This window comes from Cydia splendana, chromosome 16 (genome assembly GCF_910591565.1).
Source record: "Cydia splendana chromosome 16, ilCydSple1.2, whole genome shotgun sequence".
NCBI classification, from domain to species: Eukaryota; Metazoa; Arthropoda; class Insecta; order Lepidoptera; family Tortricidae; genus Cydia; species Cydia splendana.
The window spans coordinates 18250267-18271321 of record NC_085975.1 but is presented as its reverse complement, the minus strand read 5'-3'; the positions used below and the strand labels follow the sequence as shown (position 1 = coordinate 18271321).

Below are 21055 nucleotides of genomic sequence, written 5' to 3'. Positions count from 1 at the left end.
AAAATAGGTATAATGTATCGGTATCGGGATAAGAGAGGCAACAGAAATCAATGTACCTAATCATTTTGATTATATTAGGTACTAGCTTCTAACCGCAACATTGTCTGCGTAAAATTACCAATTCCATGGTTATTTTCACCGTCTAAAATTTATTTCCGGGATAAAAATATCCCATGTCTTTCTCTACTCAAACTATCTGCATAGCAAATTTCATTTAAATCGGTTCAGCGGTTAAAGCGTGAAGAGTTAAGTGAGTTAACAGACAGACAGGCAGAATTACTTTCACATTTATATGTACCTAGTAGTAAGTATGCATTTAAGTTTTGTTTGGAGTTTCTATAAACGATTGTCAGTTGTTTATTAGGCCCCTGATAGAGGTTATGAACGGAAACAACGTCAATGCATATCAGATTGTACGATCAAGCAGTTACCTTGATCTCGACCGTTGACGGTTATACGACGGTTACCAGGCGTATGATGGATCGCATTATCCATTTTATAAAATAAACGTCTCTTTTTAACACTGAGCAATCGAAGGAGACAGACACTGCCATTATCGTGCTGTAACGCAGACAAGTGCGAGCATCATATCCGTACGCAACTGAACAAGTTTTTGCAACGGCTAAACTTGATATTGAATTTAAATTAGGTGGTATTCATTTACTCGTTTTAAATACGCAGACGAGACAGCATCCTACATAATATAGGTACGATGTCTTCAAAGCTTCTATAGACGTTGCAACAAATCGCATGCGATTATCGGTGACGTGTGGAGAGGACATTAAGACGAAACAGGAGCTGAGTTTTAAATATTTTAGGTAAATATACCCGTCTCGCTAACGGAAGCGGCACCTAAAAGTAGTGCGATAAGGACAAGGCGAAAAATCCTGCGTAAAAATCTCAAAAATCGAGGTTTCGTACTCCTCTGTTTCCTCCTCCAAATTTGGAAATCTAAATGTTATAAAATTATCTGTGTCGGACCGTTTTGCTTTTTTGGCTAATTGATATCAGTTTTGAATGCCACGCCTCTCATTGCGGCATAGTCAATTAGGCCATTTTGGCCATTTTTGAAGGACTCTAGCGCCTTAAAAAACAAAAATATCAAAAAAAGCAAAACGGTCCGACACAGATATTAACAATACTAATCTGTGTTGAAAAAATCATTGCTCTAGTTTCAAAAACCACGGAGGAAAACGAGGAGTACGTTTGTATGGAGAAATGACCACTCCCGTTGGCTCTTAATCTTGCATTATGAGATTTGTGACACAATATTCTACTAACTACAGAGTATGAATTTAAAAGCGCTTGTTGCTGGGCGTTTGAATAGAGAATACATATTTTGCCTTTTTTAGAGTATTCTAATATTTATCTATTTTTCTTAGCGCCACTTGCACTTTTCACTAACCCGAGGTTAACTGGTTAAACCTGGAGTTTCCATGGTTACCAGTACAATTTGACACTGGGTTTAACCGGTTAGTAGGAGATGGTGCAAGTGTCGCTTAATCTAATAAGACATTTGTAAATTTTATGGCTAGTTCTGGTTATTCGATCCTTGTAAATATTCGTGTGCAGTGCAGCAGCAAATATTCGTGTAAATATTCGTGTGTTGGCAGCGTGACGACGGCGGTATTGTCGTGTAAATGGCAGGAAACGGCGTTGACCCACTCCTTTGTGTTGCACTGTTCCATTTACGAGTAGCTGTTGCTATTGACTAGTCCAGGCTCCGTAGACAACATGTATTGACATAGCGATTACGCTAACGCTACGTAGCGAACGAAACGCAACTGTCACACTAATATGGAAGAGTGATACAGAGACACAAAGCGATTAGATGGCGAAGCGCAAGCGATCGTCACCTTGGCTAGGCCGCCAGGGGTCGGCAATCCGCGGCTCTTTAAGCCACACAAAAAAGTAACACTTGAGAGTTCTTAGACCACTAAAAACAACACTGTGGCTTTTTAAGAATTTTTTTGTTGATTTTTGCCGATCCCTGTACGGATGATGGTCGTTCTTCTGTACGTGACACGTGACAGCATGATAAAATGGTGTCCGTCACTTTCTATCCCGCGGTGTTAAAAAGTTACAGTTATTTTATCACGTGGATAAAATCGTCATATATAATACGCCGGCTGGACTAACCAATTTACTTCGTGTTTTGTTATCGGGATTTGCCCAAACATTCAAATTTTTCGGGATTTCCTTAACATGGCAGTTGAAAATGACGCAATACGCAACCAAAACCACGAAATGAATTGCTGTAACGAAGATATTGTTTAATGAAATATGCATTGTAATGTAATAATTCACTGAATGGTCTGACTAATGATAAGGATAACATTAAACATGATGATTTTGCATACGAAAAACAAAAGAAAATTCAATATTTTTCAAAATCAAAATGCACCTCGCGTGACCTGAGCGGCGCCAGACACGGTGAGTCACTTTGAATCGACTAACGGCTCGATTCGGGAAATGAATTAGAGATTAACTAGATACGATATAGTAAAGATATGTGACGTTCCACAGCAAAAGGTACCTTATGGCGGCTGGCGCTTACGTCGCATAGCGCCGCAATAATATTGGAGCGGCGTTAATAATAGCGTAAGCGCTAACCGCCATAAGGTACCTTTTGCCGTGGAACGTCACATATATTTACTATATCGTATCTAGTTAATCTATAATTCATTTCCCGAATCGCGCCGTAATTTATTTGACTTACCTATGTAGGTATATGCAGACATGGGAATTCTTGGGTTTAAATTTATTGAAAGCTGGGAGTTCCTAAATCGATTAACTTAATATGGGGTATTACTGCAATGTTCTGCGCCAGAGTGCAGCACTAAACTAGCTAGTAAACCATATAGAGTAACTTGTACGTACTGTGCCATAAACTGTTTTTTGACAAGTTTTCACAGACTATAAAATATGCCATTGATGTATCATATCAAGGCGGTTTGTTAAAGGGCCTCCCAGGAAACACGAAAATCGAAATTTAGTTATTTGCCTCTTTATCGCTCAATTTTCTTGTTTCGCGGTAGACCCCCAGATTGTGATGGATAGTGGTAGTGGCGCCCCCTACGAAGAGTTTTGTCTAATATTCCCTATTACCGATACTTTTTAATTTCCCATCACCCTCAGCTTTGTATGTAAAATGTAAGTATATTATTTGTAAGTCTTATTTCGGGGTCGATGATAAAGTAGCATATGTTATATGCTCATACTCATACTCATACTCATATTTTATTGATAATATAACTTACAGGTCAGGTATGAACGCTAGGTTAGGAAATAATGATTGTGAGTGAAGTTCCAAAAATCCCTATAAAATATTGAGAAAAATAGGTCGAGTTTAGGCACTTTTTCTTATTTTATATAAACCATATCTGTACATATAATAAAGCTGAAGACGGTCGAAAGTCTGTACATGGAAGATATTTGAAAAAAAGTTGGCTGGGGATACTTAGAATCGATAACAGAACACGTTCCAAAAGTTTTTAGAATTTTTGTCTGTTTATCTGTTTGTCTGTTTATTTGAACGCGCATCACGTGAAAACGGCTGAACGGATTTTGATGAAAACTTTACTAATCTGTCGAGAAAATCCCCGGCCAGGTTATAGGCTATAAAAATTCAACCCCTAAAAGGGGGGGTAGCCACAACACTCGATTGACTTAAGTTTGCCCCTGAATCTTATGGCGCTACTTAGGTAGGAGGGGCAAACTTTTTTAAAATATGTGCTACCACTATTGAGTACCCTGGTAAACTAACAGATGGCGCTGAATTTAATACGTAGTGACATGAATAAGCCACCGAGGAAAGATTTTGCCAAATTAACTCTAAGTTTAGAACAGGGGGTACGGATATCAACAAAAATAATTGAATAATTATGTTGATTTAATAAATTAATAATACAACAAAATTAAACGACAGTAAATTAATAGCCCCTCATTGCACAGTACATTTGGGGAACTGAGTAAACATTAATTAATAAAGAAAACTAAAAATGACTTTACATAGTTACATAGTGGTAAAATAAACACACATAATTATCAACACGCGTATAATTGCATAATTATTTAAAATTATTAATTTTCTCCATCATGAATTATACCTAATCGTAATTATATCGCACCCATATCAAATCCATATTCATACAAGGTGGGTACTTTGAAAAAAAAAAGACATTGACCTCTGTCATTTGCAGTGCCGGATTAACCCTTTTAGGCAAAATAAGCACTTGCTTAGGGCACCACGTCTAGGGGGCACCAAAACCGTAGGCAAAAAAAAGCGCAGGCTGCATCAGCATTGCAGTCGTCGTGGAGTAGGTACCTACATGAAACTTTTATACGTGTACAAGTACCCATCTAATAACGTCCCATCCCTTCTCTGTATGAAATCCTGGATTAGCGCCTGGTTGGGAATAAAAGTAATTAAAAATGTACAACTGTCTATCAAACTGCGTTTTTTATATCGAAAAATTTTTGCGCTCGCTTCGCTCGCGTTTATACATTATAAGATATGATAAAAGTGACATTCGTTACTGCTGCAGCACTGTTAATTTTCGTGATAAATTGATATGACTGATTTCCATACTAAAAATAAAAATGTACAACTGTCTATCAAATTGCGTTTTTATATCGAAAAATTTTCGCGCTCGCGTCGCTCGCGTTTTCAATAACTTTCTAAGGTATGGTGACTGCAGCAGCATTACTCTGTTGCAACGTTACTGCTGCAGCACTGTCAATTTTCGTGATAAAATGATGTGACTAATTTCCATTCTCAACTGTAATGCGGCAATGAACGTCACTCAACTAACCAAAAAAATTCATTGTAATCTCGATGACCCTAGGGAGAGGGGCTAGACCATTCTAGAAATGCTTAGGGCATCAAAACGGCACTGGCCGTTTGCGGAGTCAAACGATTTGGGACTCGCATTTAATACGCATTACCATGCCTTCCAGAATAAAATCCAATCATTCACGAAAGTCTCGCAACGCATTGAGGTTACAAGGGGCACGTGGTCTTCCTCAGGAGTCTAAAGAAGACCACAGTGAGTGGCGCTCTAGCCAGGCAGGCCGCTTCGCTTTCGCTCGCGCGCGTATACCTTACTGTATCGTCCGATATACATCTACTACTCTGTCGTTTAAATCACGTGTAAAATTTGAATAAGGGCAAAAAAAAAAACTATTGATTTTGGAGTGTAGTTTTATTTAGTGGTACCTAATTGTAAAATATTTTATCTGGACTGCAGTCCTCTAGAATATCCATCTGTCAACTTTACTTCAAGTTCCGCCTCCAGGGGAGAGGGAGAGAAATTAGGATTAGTAATTAGCCGCTTACTGACACAGACCGAATTCCACGCGGGCGGAGCCGCGGGCACAGCTAGTATTATAATATGTAAACTGAAATAAATGTCATATACTTACTAAGAAAAAGTGATCAAGGCCTCCAGTGCCCCAGGCTGGAATCGAACCAGCGTCCTCTGCTATCTGCTATGTTTTCTTAGTATATGACATTTATTTCAGTTTATAATTTATATAGTAGTGTTTTTACTTGATAAAAACAAATTAAAATATTTTTCTGAAAATAATTTAATTTGTTCAAATACTTCTAATAGCATATAATATGTAGTTTAATAGTGATCGAGTATGTAGAGCTTCGTTGGAAAATAAAATATTATAAATTGCGATCAGAATCAATATTAAGGATATGAAATGTATGTGTCAGCGTCAGAAATTCTGTGGTTGCGTTGTGGAGTCATTAAATTGAAATCCATTGAAAATAGATAAAAAAAAACCTACATTACAAATGTGTTTTCTAAGAATAAACGTTAAAGTTATATATGCATTCTTCTACAGATAGGTAATAAATTAGTTCTTTTACATGTGTATTGCTAATTAAAAAACGACATTCTTGGAATGCCCGACAGGTGGTTTTATTTGCCAGGCAACAATATTTGTCATTCCTACTTTATATATGTACCTAAGTATATCTTTATCTCATACCTAACTTAGGCCACTCAGCAAGCTTGGTACTCGACTGAAAAGCTCTCTATTACATATATCACAATTGTATGAAATACAATTTTTTTATATTGCCGTATTTTTGTCAGACTGCCGAACGAAGGTATTTTAGTAACAGATATGGATATTATATTCATACTATTAACATTTTTATAAACACAACAATACAGTAGGCGGGTCTGACGCGTAACAAAGTATTTCCCCTATACGCAATTAGTTACGTGTAGCAGGTAAGTACTAAGTACTACCAGTATACTTGCCTGACTATCAGTCGACCTTAAGTGTTTCTAATAAGGTTTAAAATCGCTTAACAGTGCGGACGTTACATTACGATACTCATGTAACAAATACTTATAGTTATAACCACACAATCGGAATAAGTATTTATTTGTGTTTTGTGATTCATTCTGTATCAATAAAGGTAGCCTGCCTACATAGGTAGGTAAGGTGACGTAAGGCGGAGTCACACTGACAAATTAAGACGAAACAGGAGCTGAGTTTTAAATATTTTAGGTAAATATACCCGTCTCGCTAACGGAAGCGGCACCTAAAAGTAGTGCGATAAGGACAAGGCGAAAAATCCTGCGTAAAAATCTCAAAAATCGAGGTTTCGTACTCCCCTGTTTCCTCCTCCAAAACTTAACCAATCGTAACCAAATTTGGAAATCTAAATGATTATGAAATTATCTGTGTCGGACCGTTTTGCTTTTTTGGCTAATTGATATCAGTTTTGAATGCCACGCCTCTCATTGCGGCATAGTCAATTAGGCCATTTTGGCCATTTTTGAAGGGCTCTAGCGCCCTAAAAAACAAAAATATCAAAAAAAGCAAAACGGTCCGACACAGATATTGACAATATTAATCTGTGTTGAAAAAATCATTGCTCTAGCTTCAAAAACCACGGAGGAAAACGAGGAGTACGTTTGTATGGAGAAATGACCACTCCCGTTGGCTCTTAAGCGTTCTAAATTTAATTAAAAACTGGACAAAGTGCGACTAGGACTCACCCACCGAGGGTTCCGCACAAATTGAACTTTTTTTTACAAAATAGTATAATAAGACGACATTACTTGCCAAATTTCATGGTTCTAGGTCAACAAAAAGGACCTACCTACCCTATATTTTTTTACAGCTTGAAGGGACTGTAGACCTGAGTATAATAATATGTCTTTTTTTTAATTACAATTCGATCGATACCTCCACGCGTTCCTTCTTGACAGACAGACAACTCACAGACGGACAACGACAGTGTCCTTTCAAGTTACGCCAATTATGATAAAATAATTTGGGGCATTATCTATGAAGCGTAAGCGCCATCGACAATAAGGTCCCTTTTCATAGATAACGTCACATTTTATGTGTTTCGTAACTTAGATAGTGCCATTGGCCTAGGGTAAATACACATAAAACAGTACTATTTATGTGTATCCTTATCAGTATTAACTGACAGTGTGACAGTGTGTAGAGGGCTTAAAACGGTGAATCAAACCACGTTGCGTCCAAAGGAATGTTGAAGCAATCACTCAAGGCATTCCAACAGGCTTTATGAGCCTTTATGTCAAACTACAAGCGAATTTGAACTTTATACCCATAGCATAAAGTTTATAATTGTAGGCAATAATAGCAGGAATAGAGATAACACACAGGTAAGCTTATAAACTGGCCAATTAGGTAAACTAAAAAATATTTTTGTATATACCTTATTAATATAATGTTATGGTACAGTTTCCACTGAAAGGCGTCTTAATAAAATTGTTATGTGGACGTCGTGGTCTTGGCTGACATGCATTGTGGGATCAAATGCAAAAAGATGTAAGTAAAAATGCGCGATGTTGAACGTATGGCGGTTATAAAAAATGTCGCTACTGACATTTTTCATATTTTATTTCAGCTTTTGTTTGTACTATGCATGTTTATGAAATAACTAAATACATACCTCTATTACTGTTTTTCATGCGTGGTGTAGGTACAAGTCCTCGTTAACTTTGTACGAAAGGCAGTTTTGCCAGTTTTATTAATTTAGTTTACTAAAAAAAAATGGATTAATAAAATTCATAACACTTAATGTAATAAAACAAATATATACCGATTACCGACACAAAATACACAAATCTAGCATCCGATACTTAAATAGGTTGTATTTGAATTAAAATGGGCATTTGAATAAAAAATTACAAACAAATTAAGCTAAAAATAACATTTTATTTTATTTATTTAAGGATCACCAACGGATAATACATCTACACAATTACATAGGAACAAGGACATTTAACAATAACAGATGCTTAGCCACTTATAGGTGACCACAGCTGACACCTGCCTAACATGCAGAATAACATGCCTTAAAACAAGATTTTTCTCGCATAAATGGCACGTTTCCATTATCCAGTATGAATAACGTGGGAGTTGTTTTTCCTAGAAATATATATTCTGTTCCCGGTAGCGTACAAAAAACATGGACCGTGGGAATATCGCTATCCGACTTCACACAAAAGGATGGTGCAGTTGTAGTCGTTTCTTTTTTTTATTCTTTAACGAACGTGAGGTATTGTTTACTAATAAAATATATTTGTTGAATGGCGAAAAATTAGTTTTGGACCAATGTCACGTTTTACCTAAATACTTTTCATTCGTTATAGTTTTATATTTAATTTTAGCTCTTCTTCTTCCTCTCGTTATCCCGGCATTTTGCCACGGCTCATGGGAGCCTGGAGTCCGCTTGACAACTAATCCCAAGACTTGACGTAGGCACTAGTTTTTATGAAATCGACTGCCATCTGACCTTCCAACCCAGAGAGAAAAGGCCTTATTGGGATTAGTCCAGTTTCCTCACGATGTTTTCCGTCACCGAAAAGCAACTGGTTAATATCAAATGATATTTCATACATAAGCTCCGAAAACCTTATTGGTACGAGCCGGGGTTTGAATTGAACCCACGACCTCCGTATTGAAAGTCGCACGCTCTTACCGCTAGGACACCAATCAGCGTCTACTAACGCATGAGGTCAAAACTACGCATCTAAGATAAAAAATACATTAAAATGTAATTAATACCCTTTTACCCAGTAATATATCGATTGAAAACGTTATACCTACACTACACTACGTAAGCTGTTACTTCCTATTTAAAATTTGTTATATACATAATAATTATGTAATAACTGTACATAAAGCAACCTCAATTATGAATGTAAATTAAATCTATGTTTATAAACAAATTCGCAGTTATGGTCTTTTTTTATTGAGCGTGAATATAGATACCTCTACCTACATGACTCTACCACATATGGTAACAAATAGTTTCATACGATCGATAGTTGGTTAAGTTTTCATAAACATTATTACTGGCTACACACTTTATTCAATTGTTACTCATGTAGGTTGCCTAACAGCTTATGTTAGCTTGTAAACGTTGTGTATTTTAATGAAGCAAAATATTAATATAAGTAATATCCAAGTGATAAATATAATATCACTTCCAAACTTCCAACACATTTCGAGACATGATTTTCTCAAAGGACTACACGCTGTGGACGAGTATGAAGGTTTACAAAAAGGAAGTGTACAGATTTGATGGGTTGACAATTGACAACGCTCATGTAACTCCCCTGCAGTTGCAAGCTTTGATTGGTGATAACCATCAGGTGGACTGATAACCACCAGGCAGACTGTATACTTATTGACTATCGATGGTAGTCTTAAATAACCTTAATGAACTTGGTCACGTATAATATATGTGCCTACTAACATGTTTACCTCAATGATTCGCACATGTTTTCCCCTTCACCACAGATTATATAATACTTAACCGTAAAACTTAAAAACTCACTTACAACCACATCCAAATTGGCAACATCCAACGTAGAGGTCGAAGACATATCAATAGGCACACTATACACCGTCGGCTCTGGCACCACTTTGGTGCGCCTCACAAACCACACTTTTGCACTACGCACCATTTTCACAAACACTACTTAAAAACAAAACACAGTCGCCAAGGAAAAACTTTGTGAAAACAAAATTGTCGAGTTTTTCCACAAAAACAAAACACGATCGTGGAAATTTCACGCGAACGGTGCGCGTGCGACTCCGTATAGCGAGCGCGATCGAATGACAAGCCTTTGGTCATTATTGGCGCAAAACCTTCAGGTAATATCTATATCTTATGTCGACGGATTAAGATTGAAAATTGTACGCGTTTTAGATATTATCTGCGAAGCTTTAACGACCCGGGCACAGGTAAATTAAAATGAAGTAATTTAAAATGGCGGCGGTTGTGTGAGGTGAATGGTCAGTTACTACGTTATTCGTTTGGGGCGTTGGGATGCAATAACGATTTTACTGTTAAAAAAACCCGGACAAGTGCGAGTCGGACTCGCCCACCGAGGGTTCTGTACTTTTTAGTATTTCTTGTTATAGCGGCAACAGAAATACATCATTATCATCATCTAGCTATTACGGTTCATGCGATACAGCCTGGTGATAGGCAGATAGACGGACAGAGAGACGGACAGTGGAGTCTTAGTAATAGGGTCCCGTTTATACCCTTTGGGTACGGAACCCTAAAAAGTACAAATTTATGGCGAGAACCAGAACCACACTTCTTGATAATAGACCCTTTGTTCAAATATTTGTGAACACTTTAGCCGCATCTATACACGGTGGCTAAAAAATACGTGCATTCTCATTGCCATGGAGGTTTTGGGATTATACTGAGCAACTTTTACTATGAAACCAACCCCGAAAAAGTTGCTCAGTATAATCCCAAAACCTCCCTGGCAACGGGAATGCACTTATTTTTTAGCCAGCCTGTATATCTGACGGTGACTCCCATAGCTAGTCCCCCTGGTCACCCCTGGTATATTTTCTTGATATTTTTGCACAACAAAGTCATTGGCCCGTGTATCGACACAGTCATGAATAAGAAACGGCATCACTTAGCATTTCAAATGTGACATTTGTATGAGTGAAAGTTTGACAAGACGATCACCTTGCATTGCAATACACTTAACATATAATTTAGCGTTGGAGGTTGAAAACAATTATAAATAAAGGTACAACAATATAACAAACAAAGGTAAAACAAAAAACTAAAATACCACGTGTTGTACTAATAGTACCTACTTAAGTACCACAGTCTATACTATAAAACAACACAGTCATACGACGAAGCCGTCTAGACAGGGCTATCGCGGGTTGCGAGGGGTGGGTCGCGCACACCCAAGCTGCATACATCGCCATTGTTAGTAGCTCGGTACTACTAGCGTGTCTTATTAAATTATTAAGCAGCCTTAAAGTCTGTGATAACTAGAGATGCCACGAATATTCGGCAACTATTCGGTATTCGCAACTAGCCGACAGGGAACTACTAGAAGCGTTTGAAATGTGGTGCTGGCGGAGAATGGAAAAGATCAAATGGACAGAAAAAAACACAAATGAAGAAGTGTTAAAAAGAGTAGGAGAGAAAAGGCAACTGTTGAGGACAATAGGGAGTATAGGAGAGGGAAAATGATTGGTCACCTTATACGACATGACGCTTTTATAAATAACATAATAGAAGGAAAGATACATAAAACAAATAAAAGAAAAGGTAGCTGTAATGTCGTATAAGGAAATCAAGGAGGCGGTCCTGGACAGAGTCAAATGGAGAGAGCTACACCGACAAGAGTCTAACTCTTAAATTTACGACGATTCGGTATTCGGCCTATTCGGCCAGTTGCCGAATATCCGGTATTCGGCCGAATGTTGCCTATTATTCGGCCGAATGTTGCCTATTATTCGGCCAAAACCGAATATCTGTTACATCTACCTAAAAAGATAACTTACACAATAAAAATAACCGCAGATGCAGTAAATTTTTAAATACGAAGACTGCTATTTTGAGCATTTGTTGGTTACTAATTTTTATCATGGGTCGATTTTATTGACTATGACTACATTCACTAGTTCTTAGCAATAAAAATTAAATCTTAGCAAACGAGTGCTTTGTTGTCGAACAATTTTCATAATAAATGTGACTTAAATATGAGGGGAAAAACGTTGTTTAGCTGCGTCTCACCGTCCGCTGGTCCCTCAATATGCTTCCTTGCCTTAAAACGTTTATAAATACCGCAAAATTGACGTTGTATCAACTTATCCCTGTTTTAACTCACCTCGGTCTACCCTACCTATGGAAAATATGTATTTTATTTTCTATTTTTAGGGCCATGAGACATTTGCAAAAAATTCTGCGGCATCTATTTCGGCTATTAAACTAAATACCACGATTTTTCCTTGACTACCTTGGCAAGATTTTGAATGACTAAACAAGTTTTTATATGGTTTTTCTAGGAACAATAGCAGATTCATCCTACACCTATTATCATACAATCAAAACTCGGTTGGAATTATACATCCTGCACATAACTCCATTTTTAAATCATTATGTGCCGTGAGTCAGAGTTTAGGTATTTTTGTTATTAAAACCTAATGTGTCAGTCAAAGGTTAGTAGCAAAATACCTAAGTGTGGTTAAAGTTTATCGACATTTTGAAGCAAGTTTAGGTTGGTCTCGGCATAAAAGTCATTTTTCGCCACTAGTGCACAACACAACTGAACCTTCGGTTTTGGCAACAAAGCTGCTTTCGTTCGGACTAAGGCTAACAAACTTCATCACATATTTTAGAATCAAGACCGATTATTTATATTAATACCGAGATTAACATTTTGTTTAACACGAATACGTATTGGCTACTTACTCGTTTAGTTGTGATGAATAGGCATCATTAGTAAAGCATTGAGCAAGCTATGCTTAGTTTGGGGCTAGGTCGATCTGTATAAGATGTCCCCAATATTTATTTATTTATTTAGTGGTTTGTTACTTAGTCTTCTTCTTCACCCTAGCGTTTTCCCGGCCTAGCGCCAGGGTCCGCTTTCCTGCTCAGTCTTCTCCACTTTGCCCGGTCTTCGGCATCCTCAGGTGGTTTGTTACTTAGTATGTTAGAAAAGCCAAAATGAACAAAAGACTTGTATACAATTTGGTGCGACAAATAGTTTACAAATAGTTTACAACCAGTTTACAACCCGCAGAAAAATAATACTTTAAAAGTAGCATATTAATCTAACTGCCGCAACCGGATGTGGCGCCACGCCAGTGTGATTCTGATTGTGACTACTAGTATTACTACCTTATACCTTTTATCCCGGGAAAATTACGTCATCCGTAATCATGAATCGTGACTACAATATGCAAATAAAAACACATCAAGTCAAGACCGCCGTTTGATGGTATAATCAGGATATAGTAGGTAGAGGCTGTTCGGAAAGAGAAGAGTCGTGGAATGTATTGGGCCCCATACATTCCATGACTCTTCCTCTTTCCGAATAGACTCTAGCGGATGAATCAACGCGCCTAAAAGTATCTGCCACGCAATATTTTTCCAAATTCAATTCAAGACAAAACCAACAATTCGCGTTCAAAAGTCAAACCCCCTTAAATATTCATAATCGCGCGACAATAAGGCTCAATTAGCTAGAGTCTGTGCGGAAAGAGAAGAGAAGAGTTCTCTTTCCGAACAAACCTTAATAATCGTTTGTCTTTATCGTCATTTTGAGTTATGTATTTGTAAGAATGGGAGAAAACATAATTTAACTAAATCCGGCCCGTAAAGTTTTACGAATAAGGGGTTAATTATTCTAGATAGAGTCAATGATGTGATGTTATATAATGTTTCAGAATATGTGATATTCCTCGATACGCTTGAAGAGCGTGATCTTCATCTTGATGATGGCGAGGAGCCATTCGGGCATGAGGGTGACGTAGCGGATATCGTGTGACGTTCGCTGCCCTTCTAGCCGGAACTGAATCTGCAACAATATATCTTACTTTCATCAATAGTGAATATTACGCAAAACTCTGCGTAGAGGGCGTCACTAATTCAATCACATGGCCTACCTTGAAACACGACAGTCGAACGTTCGGTTTCTGCCTCTCTATCACTCTTGCTCATTCGATCGATAGCGAGGCAGATAAAGAAATTTCGATTTTCGCGTTTCGCGGTAGGCCACCTGTAAACAAACCGCCTTGATGCATCAATGTCATAGTAAAAACTTGTCAAAAAACTTAAGGCCTAGTATGTATTTGTATAAGTTACTCTATGGTTTACTAAACAAATTAGTGCTGCACTCTGGCGGCAGAACATTGCAGTAATACTCCCTATTCATAAAGGAACTTACACGAGTCTGTATAGGGACCGTGCGCGTTTGAGGGTCTGCCATCTTGTAGCCTGAATCGGAAACATATGTGCACATGTACATTGCCAAAGCAAGTGCTACCATCTACCGTTCTCGTCGGTACGTTTCCTTGTGCATAGTAGGTTCTTCCATGTTGTGGGCTACATCGGAAGCATAAACGACACATTTACGCCTCGCGCCAAAAATCTGACGGCTTCTATGCTGCCTGTAGTTGTACGGGGCCTGTAGTTGAGTCCCTGGAGCCCAATTCTCGAAAGATATTCAGTCTAATAATGTAGTCTAATAGTGTGTGTTGGCAACGATTTGACAGGGGCCTATTTCTCAGACGGTATTAGACTAATATTATTAGTCCACGAACTGTCAAACCGTATGGGTTGCCATGACTACACACTAATAATATTCGACTAATATCGTTCGAGAAATGAGCCCCAGTTCGTGGACTAATAATATTAGTCTATTTAATATCGTTCGAGAAATGGGCCCCAGATGACTGTACAGTGTACAGTCAAGTTCACAGACATCCTTTACGAGCCAACGTTCCAAAAATATATGAACACGCCACACTGATAACATAGGTCATGTAAATATATTTTTGGAAGGTTGCTTGTAAACACACACAAAAGTATACACTCACGGACAAATTTGGAGGAACGCAAAAAAAGGTTATTGGATTACAGCACCTAAAATAATTTCAAAATAGGGGATATTACTGCAATGTTCTGCCGCCAGAGTGCAGCACTACCGACTCTAGTAAATTCATAGACTAACTTATAGGTACATACTGTGCCTTAAACTGTTTTTTGACAAGTTTTCACAGACAATAAAATATGACATTGCTGCATCAAGGCGGTTTGTTAACAAGGGCCTACCGGTAAACGCGAAAATCGAAATTGAGTTATCTGCCTCTTTATCGCCCGAATATGCAAGAGTGATAGAGAGATTAGATATCGAAATTTCGATTTTCTTGTTTCTCGGTAGGCCATGTGATTGACGTGACGTGTGATGTGTCAATGTGGTTTGTTTACTGTATGTGCCACAAAGGTGCCACCTACGCAGAGCTTTGCCTAATATTCCCTATTGGTAACTTTTTTGCGTTCATCTAAATTTGTCTATGAGTGTACTTACCACAGGAACTGGCGCGTTTTTAGGCGGATGAGTGTACTTCTGTTGAACACTAAAGTAGACAGTAGCTGTTGCTTGAGGTATGGGGTACTTGGCTGTAGGCTGACTGAATATGGCCTGTAACAATATATAAAAGTTAGTTGTTTCACGAGGGAGCAAAGTTGTTGTTTACCCCTTGTGAAAATGAGAACCGAGCAGTTAAAAAATCCTAAAATACCACGAGCGTAGCAAGCGGAATCTTGAGTGTAACAAGGGTTTCAAGGCACGAGAGATAAATAAACTTTGCTGAGTGAAAAACAACAATTTCACTACACCAATGCGAGGAAAATATAAATTGTAAAATATTACAAATTTAATCATAATGAATGCTCACATGTCTATGCAAGCTAATGCGAAAAACAATGCAATATTTGCGTAAAATTACTTTGCACTTTAGAGAGTCTAAACTCCTAGAGGATAAAATGTAACTTAGTCCACTGTTTAAGTTTAGGATTTAAAAGAGAGCCTTTAGTTTCTGGACACAGCCGCCGTGTTGAAAAATACATAAATACAAAATACAAAAATACATACTCTATAAAAGAAAACAATACTTAACACAGATTAAGAGTAGCGGCAGACCATGCTATTGTAACCATGAAGACAAAAAAAATAATTAAAAAAGTATTCCCGTACCGGGAATCGAACCCGAGCCTCCTGGGTGAAAGCCAGGTATCCTAGCCACTAGACCATACGGGAGATGACAACCTGTCCGAAATTTGGTATTAAGAGCTACACGCGCTACTAATGGAGTGACGTCAACGTTCGATAATAATATCAATGATAGTTTTATCTTGAAATGTTTTTATTTCCGTCTCTTCATCGATAACATTTGCTTACTTTTGAATGGAATTACATAATAGAAGAGTTTTTATTAAATGCAAGTGTGGAGCGGACATAATTTTTTAACATGACGCTGTTTTTTTTTAAATGTTTATGTCAACTTACCTACTGTATGTAAACCTACTTTGTGATGTTAAATAAAAAATTCTCTCTCTCTCATAATCTCATCAAAGAAATCTTCTTATATTTAAGAACGAACGTTGGGAACGTTGGGGTCATCAATAAAATATAAAAGGAAAATGAGGTACCTCATAGTAGTAGTAATGAGAACATTCATCAATGGAAGTGTTCTTATAGTTGAGGGCGAACATGAAGAGTCCAGTCAGCTTCCAGTGGTATCTGATGGTGTCGTCGATGAGCTGTTCTGCTGTGATAGCCAGGGGCGCTCGGAGGCCGGTGATGTCCAGCTTGGTTTTACCGCCGAACAGTTCACGGCAGCCTGGAGATTGAAGGTCATTTGTATCTCCTTTTTGGATTTCACCGGCCTATAAATCCCGGTCTTTTGATAGGCTTGCGTAGGGATATAGATCCAACACGTAGAGACCCTTTGGAGAGCTTTAATGTCATGTAGAACGCCTGCTGGAACCCGTTCACAGGCGCAACAATAGACACCCATGAACCGATCTCAGCAGGCATTGGGACTACTCGTACGTGGGCCATACTGTAAGTTTCTGGATTCTGATATATGAGACGACTTATTTTTTCTAAGTGGTCAGTTCCAGGAACTTTCAGTATGCCCTAAGTATTGTAGAAAAAGTGAACAGTATATCGGTCTATGCATTGAAGTTTGGGTGAACAATGAGACTGGGTTATTGCAAATACGTCATTATTTTTATACACTTATTATAATTTTTCATAATTTTCGTTCATCTACCTATGCCAACCGAGATCATACAGGTACATTTGGAAGACACCGGGGAAGGACATAGTTTTTATCAATCATCATCATTATTTCACGGAGATGAAGTTGCGGGTAGAAGCTAGTAGGGTAAATGAGGTAAACTTTACGTGCAAGTTCGTTCAGCGTCTGCCGTTCCCCTAACTGTTCCTTAGCCCTGTACATAACGGATACGAAGATGTCCAGTGCCACCTCTTCTATAGGCTGCAGCTCTGGTACAGGGGTACCAGAGTAGGGACTAATATTACAAATGCGAAAGTGACTCTATCTGTCTGTCTGTCACTTCTACACGCTTGAACCGCTGAACAGGTTTAAATTAAATATGGTATGGACACAGATCATATAATACTAGTACAGATACCCAATCCCATACTAAAAAAGCGCACCGTCCTAAGTATCTTATACTTGTAGCTAATTTTTTAGTTCACAGTGACAAACTAGATGGCGCATGGAGCTAACAAAACTCTTACAACAAACATGAGTTGAAATAGCGTCGAAACACCTCTCTTGCGACATCTGTTGTAGCTTTCACGCACTAAACCTACATATCACATTCATTTTAAGGTTCATTGTTACTAGATGGCGTTTCAGACATCGGCGACAAAATTAAAATCTATTTACATACTTTAAGTCAATTTACGATTATGAAATCAATTTGACATTTTTGTTTTTTTGGTTACATTTTTTGTATTGTAAATAGAAGTTTGATTGGGTACTTTAGTAAGGGGTCAAAGTTTCCTTACAAATCACAGGTCATGTTCTTATCGCTTACCTTGCTTCGGCACGACGAGCGTTCGAGTAAACCAGCATAACTGTGACTTTGAGATACACAATAATGCATAATCAAAGCTCAAAGAGCGACTCTTATGCTGGATTGAAGTTATCTAGTAGGTACCTACGCATCACGTTAGGGCAAAAAGAACAAGGCATTGCGGTACGATCAGGTTTAATAAATAATTCTGGGCGCTAAGCGTTGCATTGGTTGCCGTGCACATGGCCTTGAGAGGCCCAAGGTTGCGCCGATACAAACTATTTGAAACGTTCGTTAAATAAAATCGTAAGTAAAAAGTATGCGCATATTAAATTAAAAATTTATATTGGTACCTAGATATATAATTATAACGCGGTATTGTCTTAGATTTATTATCAAATAGAAAAGACCATGACCATTTTGTGTCAAAAAGGAAAGGCCAACACTTACAACAAATACCTAAATACCTATGGCAGTGTCTTCTTAGACAGTTTACACACTCTTGCGGTTTCAGTATGTGGGTATAGTGTCATAAGCGCTTAATACCTAATCCCAATTTCAAGTGAAATAATCAGTTATCAGGCAAGTCGGTGCCACACGGGGTTAATGACCTCAATCATTCTGCTGATACGGATATGCAGTGGGCATTCCGGGATTCGTGTTATATTTTATATTAGGTACTTCCTACTACAATGTTTCTGATTTTAATAAATGAATGAAATATTTTTATATTACAGTACCCATAATAAATATATTAATGAATGTGGGTGAAGGTTCTAAAATAAACACTAAGCAAATAAATTTAAAATCACAACATGCGAACGTAATGGTCCGAGCCGTCCGAGGAATATAAATAAACATATTTTCTAATAGAAATGGGTTAACAACGAATTCCTTATCATTAAACTCGAAAAGGATACACGACTCAAACAATAGAAAATCTCAGTGACCTTCGACAAGCCAGGTAGTCGGGTAAATGGTTATTTATCACTTTAGATAAGTATATTTTGAACAACACTATACTTATTTAAACTTTCACAATTTATTCATGTACCGTAAAACGGGGTGAAAAGACACGATTTTCAACTTCAACGACGATTTTCGCCAATAATCCAAATGAGAAAAGTAATAATTTTGATATCATTTTTTGAGTCTTGGTTAGTTCTTCAATTTTGCATTTGTGAAAAAAATGTTTACCAACCTAATTCCAAGAACCAAGAAAATCAAAGAAAACTACCTGTTTTCTCCATATCCTTAAAACGGGGTCGATAGACACAAGAAAGGGGTGAATAGAAATATTAAGTTTTAGTTGTCATAGGCATCGAATTTGGTCATTATTATGTGGATACTCTATTGGCAAATGGTATATATATCTGTTAAACAGCTATTTGACAGAAAATTATTTTCTCGTGTCTTTTAACCCCCAAGGCGTGTCTTTACACCCCTTTGTTGTATCTAATCACCCCCTATGGCGTAACTGTTCACTCCATATGCGTGTCCACTGACCCCTTTATCACGTAAATTTGCTTGTTATTGGTTTTTTGCAAAAAAATGCTTTATTATAGAGAAAATTAGTGATATTATTTATTATTTAGGTACTAGGTACAGATACTATATTACCAGGTTAGCTAACTTTTACTTAGTTAATGTCAAAACATTTACCGCTAGAACAAAGTTCAGACAGGCTTCATTTCTTACCTCGGCGAGACCTTACTTTAGAGTCAAAAAAATCTAACTTTTAGGCAGTTTGATTAAGTTCTTTTGGTATCAATGTAGAGAATAAATAGTCTACTATATACGCATTCCAAAAAATCTAATTTTAGAGATGTATGTTTTTAAATATAACAACTTGAAAGAAAAAGTTCAAAATTTCTCTATTCACCCCGCGATTTCTGTTGACCCCGTTTTACGGTATTTAAGTTTTAAGATTTACTTACCTCCGAAGTCCGAAGAGGACGGCGTTGACGGCGGCGACGGGGCAACGCCGTCCTCGAAACGTCGGAGGTAAATCTTGAATGACTTATAATTTATACGGAAAATTGAAACAATACGGTTAAAGTGTATCAATGATTTAGGAAAGTTAGGTAAGGTAGGTACCTATTTAATTTGTTATGATATCAAACATCAGAGGGACTACCATAACGAGCGAAATTTAAAGAAATTTCGATGTCGATGATAGGGCCTCCCGAATCAGAAATTAGGTTAGTTTAATTTGTATACCTACCTACTTATTATATGTTTAGTAAGAGGACGTTCAAAAAAGTAACCTTGACCTTCTTGAGGGGTCGATTTTTTTTTATATTGAAAATTAAAAAAGAGTTGTAAGTGTAATTAGGATTTCTTTTTAGAAAACAATCAACTTTTAACTTTCGAGTTCATTTCATTATGCTCAGCTCAACTCACCGAAAAATCTAGGTATCGGAATAATCTTAATGCCCCTTTTACTCCATTAAATAAAGAAAAAATATTCTTGTTCATTAATTGTTCTGGTTCTTGCCAATCCATTCAAACTATTAACCGATTTCTTAACCCTTATTTTGGCATTGTAACACCCGTGATACGTGGAACTTTAAAAAATCTAGCAGGTTCACTTTATTATCTAATAAAATATTTTTCCATTAATATGTCGAGCTACCCTAGCTCCTTTATGATAGAAAAAAAAAATGGACACAAGTGTCATTTTAAATTAATTAGTAATAATCAACATGGCGCCGCGGAAACAACAGATTTCGTTTCGCACTGAAAGTTTGGCACTTATTTCTTAGATACGTACTTATATATTTTTCCATAATCTACATTTTGATGCATTTACTATCTGTTAGGGCATAAATATTTACATTGTGGTCTAATCTAAAAACATTTAATACACAGAATATTTACATGAAACTGTTATGTAGTATATTTGATACATTGCCAAGAACTCAGAAGTCATATCAAAAGTATTGTATTACATTTAATACATTGCCAAGTTGTCATCAAAATAGGTTTACTACGCCGTAGCCTGTAGCGCGGAAAAATATGTTTATGGCAAAAAATGCTTCCTAAGTATATTTTCTTTTTTACTCTTTAATTATTTGTTTACTTTTCCTATTTTACACAACTTTTTGTTGGCGACTTTTTTGTAACTTTACGGGATCAAATTTTTCTTCCATG

At 37.3% G+C, this 21055-nt stretch overlaps 2 protein-coding genes and 1 non-coding gene across 3 annotated transcripts in view; all 3 read right to left on the bottom strand.

The window, feature by feature from the left end:
* Nucleotides 1-10115, bottom strand: part of LOC134798404 (phospholipid phosphatase 3-like) — a 104260-nt gene extending 94145 nt beyond the window's left edge. Inside the window, exon 1 of the mRNA XM_063770820.1 lies at nucleotides 9855-10115. Coding sequence (XP_063626890.1) covers nucleotides 9855-9980 — 126 coding nt within the window. The 5' untranslated portion in view covers nucleotides 9981-10115. The remainder of the gene's footprint in view (nucleotides 1-9854) is intronic.
* Nucleotides 10116-13581: 3466 nt separating this feature from the next.
* LOC134798445 (uncharacterized) overlaps nucleotides 13582-21055 on the bottom strand; it is a 49466-nt gene continuing 41992 nt past the window's right edge. Inside the window, exons 2-4 of the mRNA XM_063770886.1 lie at nucleotides 16502-16692; nucleotides 15378-15491; nucleotides 13582-13865 (exon numbers count right to left, since the gene is read on the bottom strand). Of these exons, the coding sequence (XP_063626956.1) occupies nucleotides 13731-13865; nucleotides 15378-15491; nucleotides 16502-16692 (440 nt within the window). The 3' untranslated portion in view covers nucleotides 13582-13730. The remainder of the gene's footprint in view (nucleotides 13866-15377; nucleotides 15492-16501; nucleotides 16693-21055) is intronic.
* Nucleotides 16038-16109, bottom strand: Trnae-uuc (transfer RNA glutamic acid (anticodon UUC)). Its single transcript has one exon. It is a non-coding gene; the product is annotated as a tRNA-Glu (tRNA).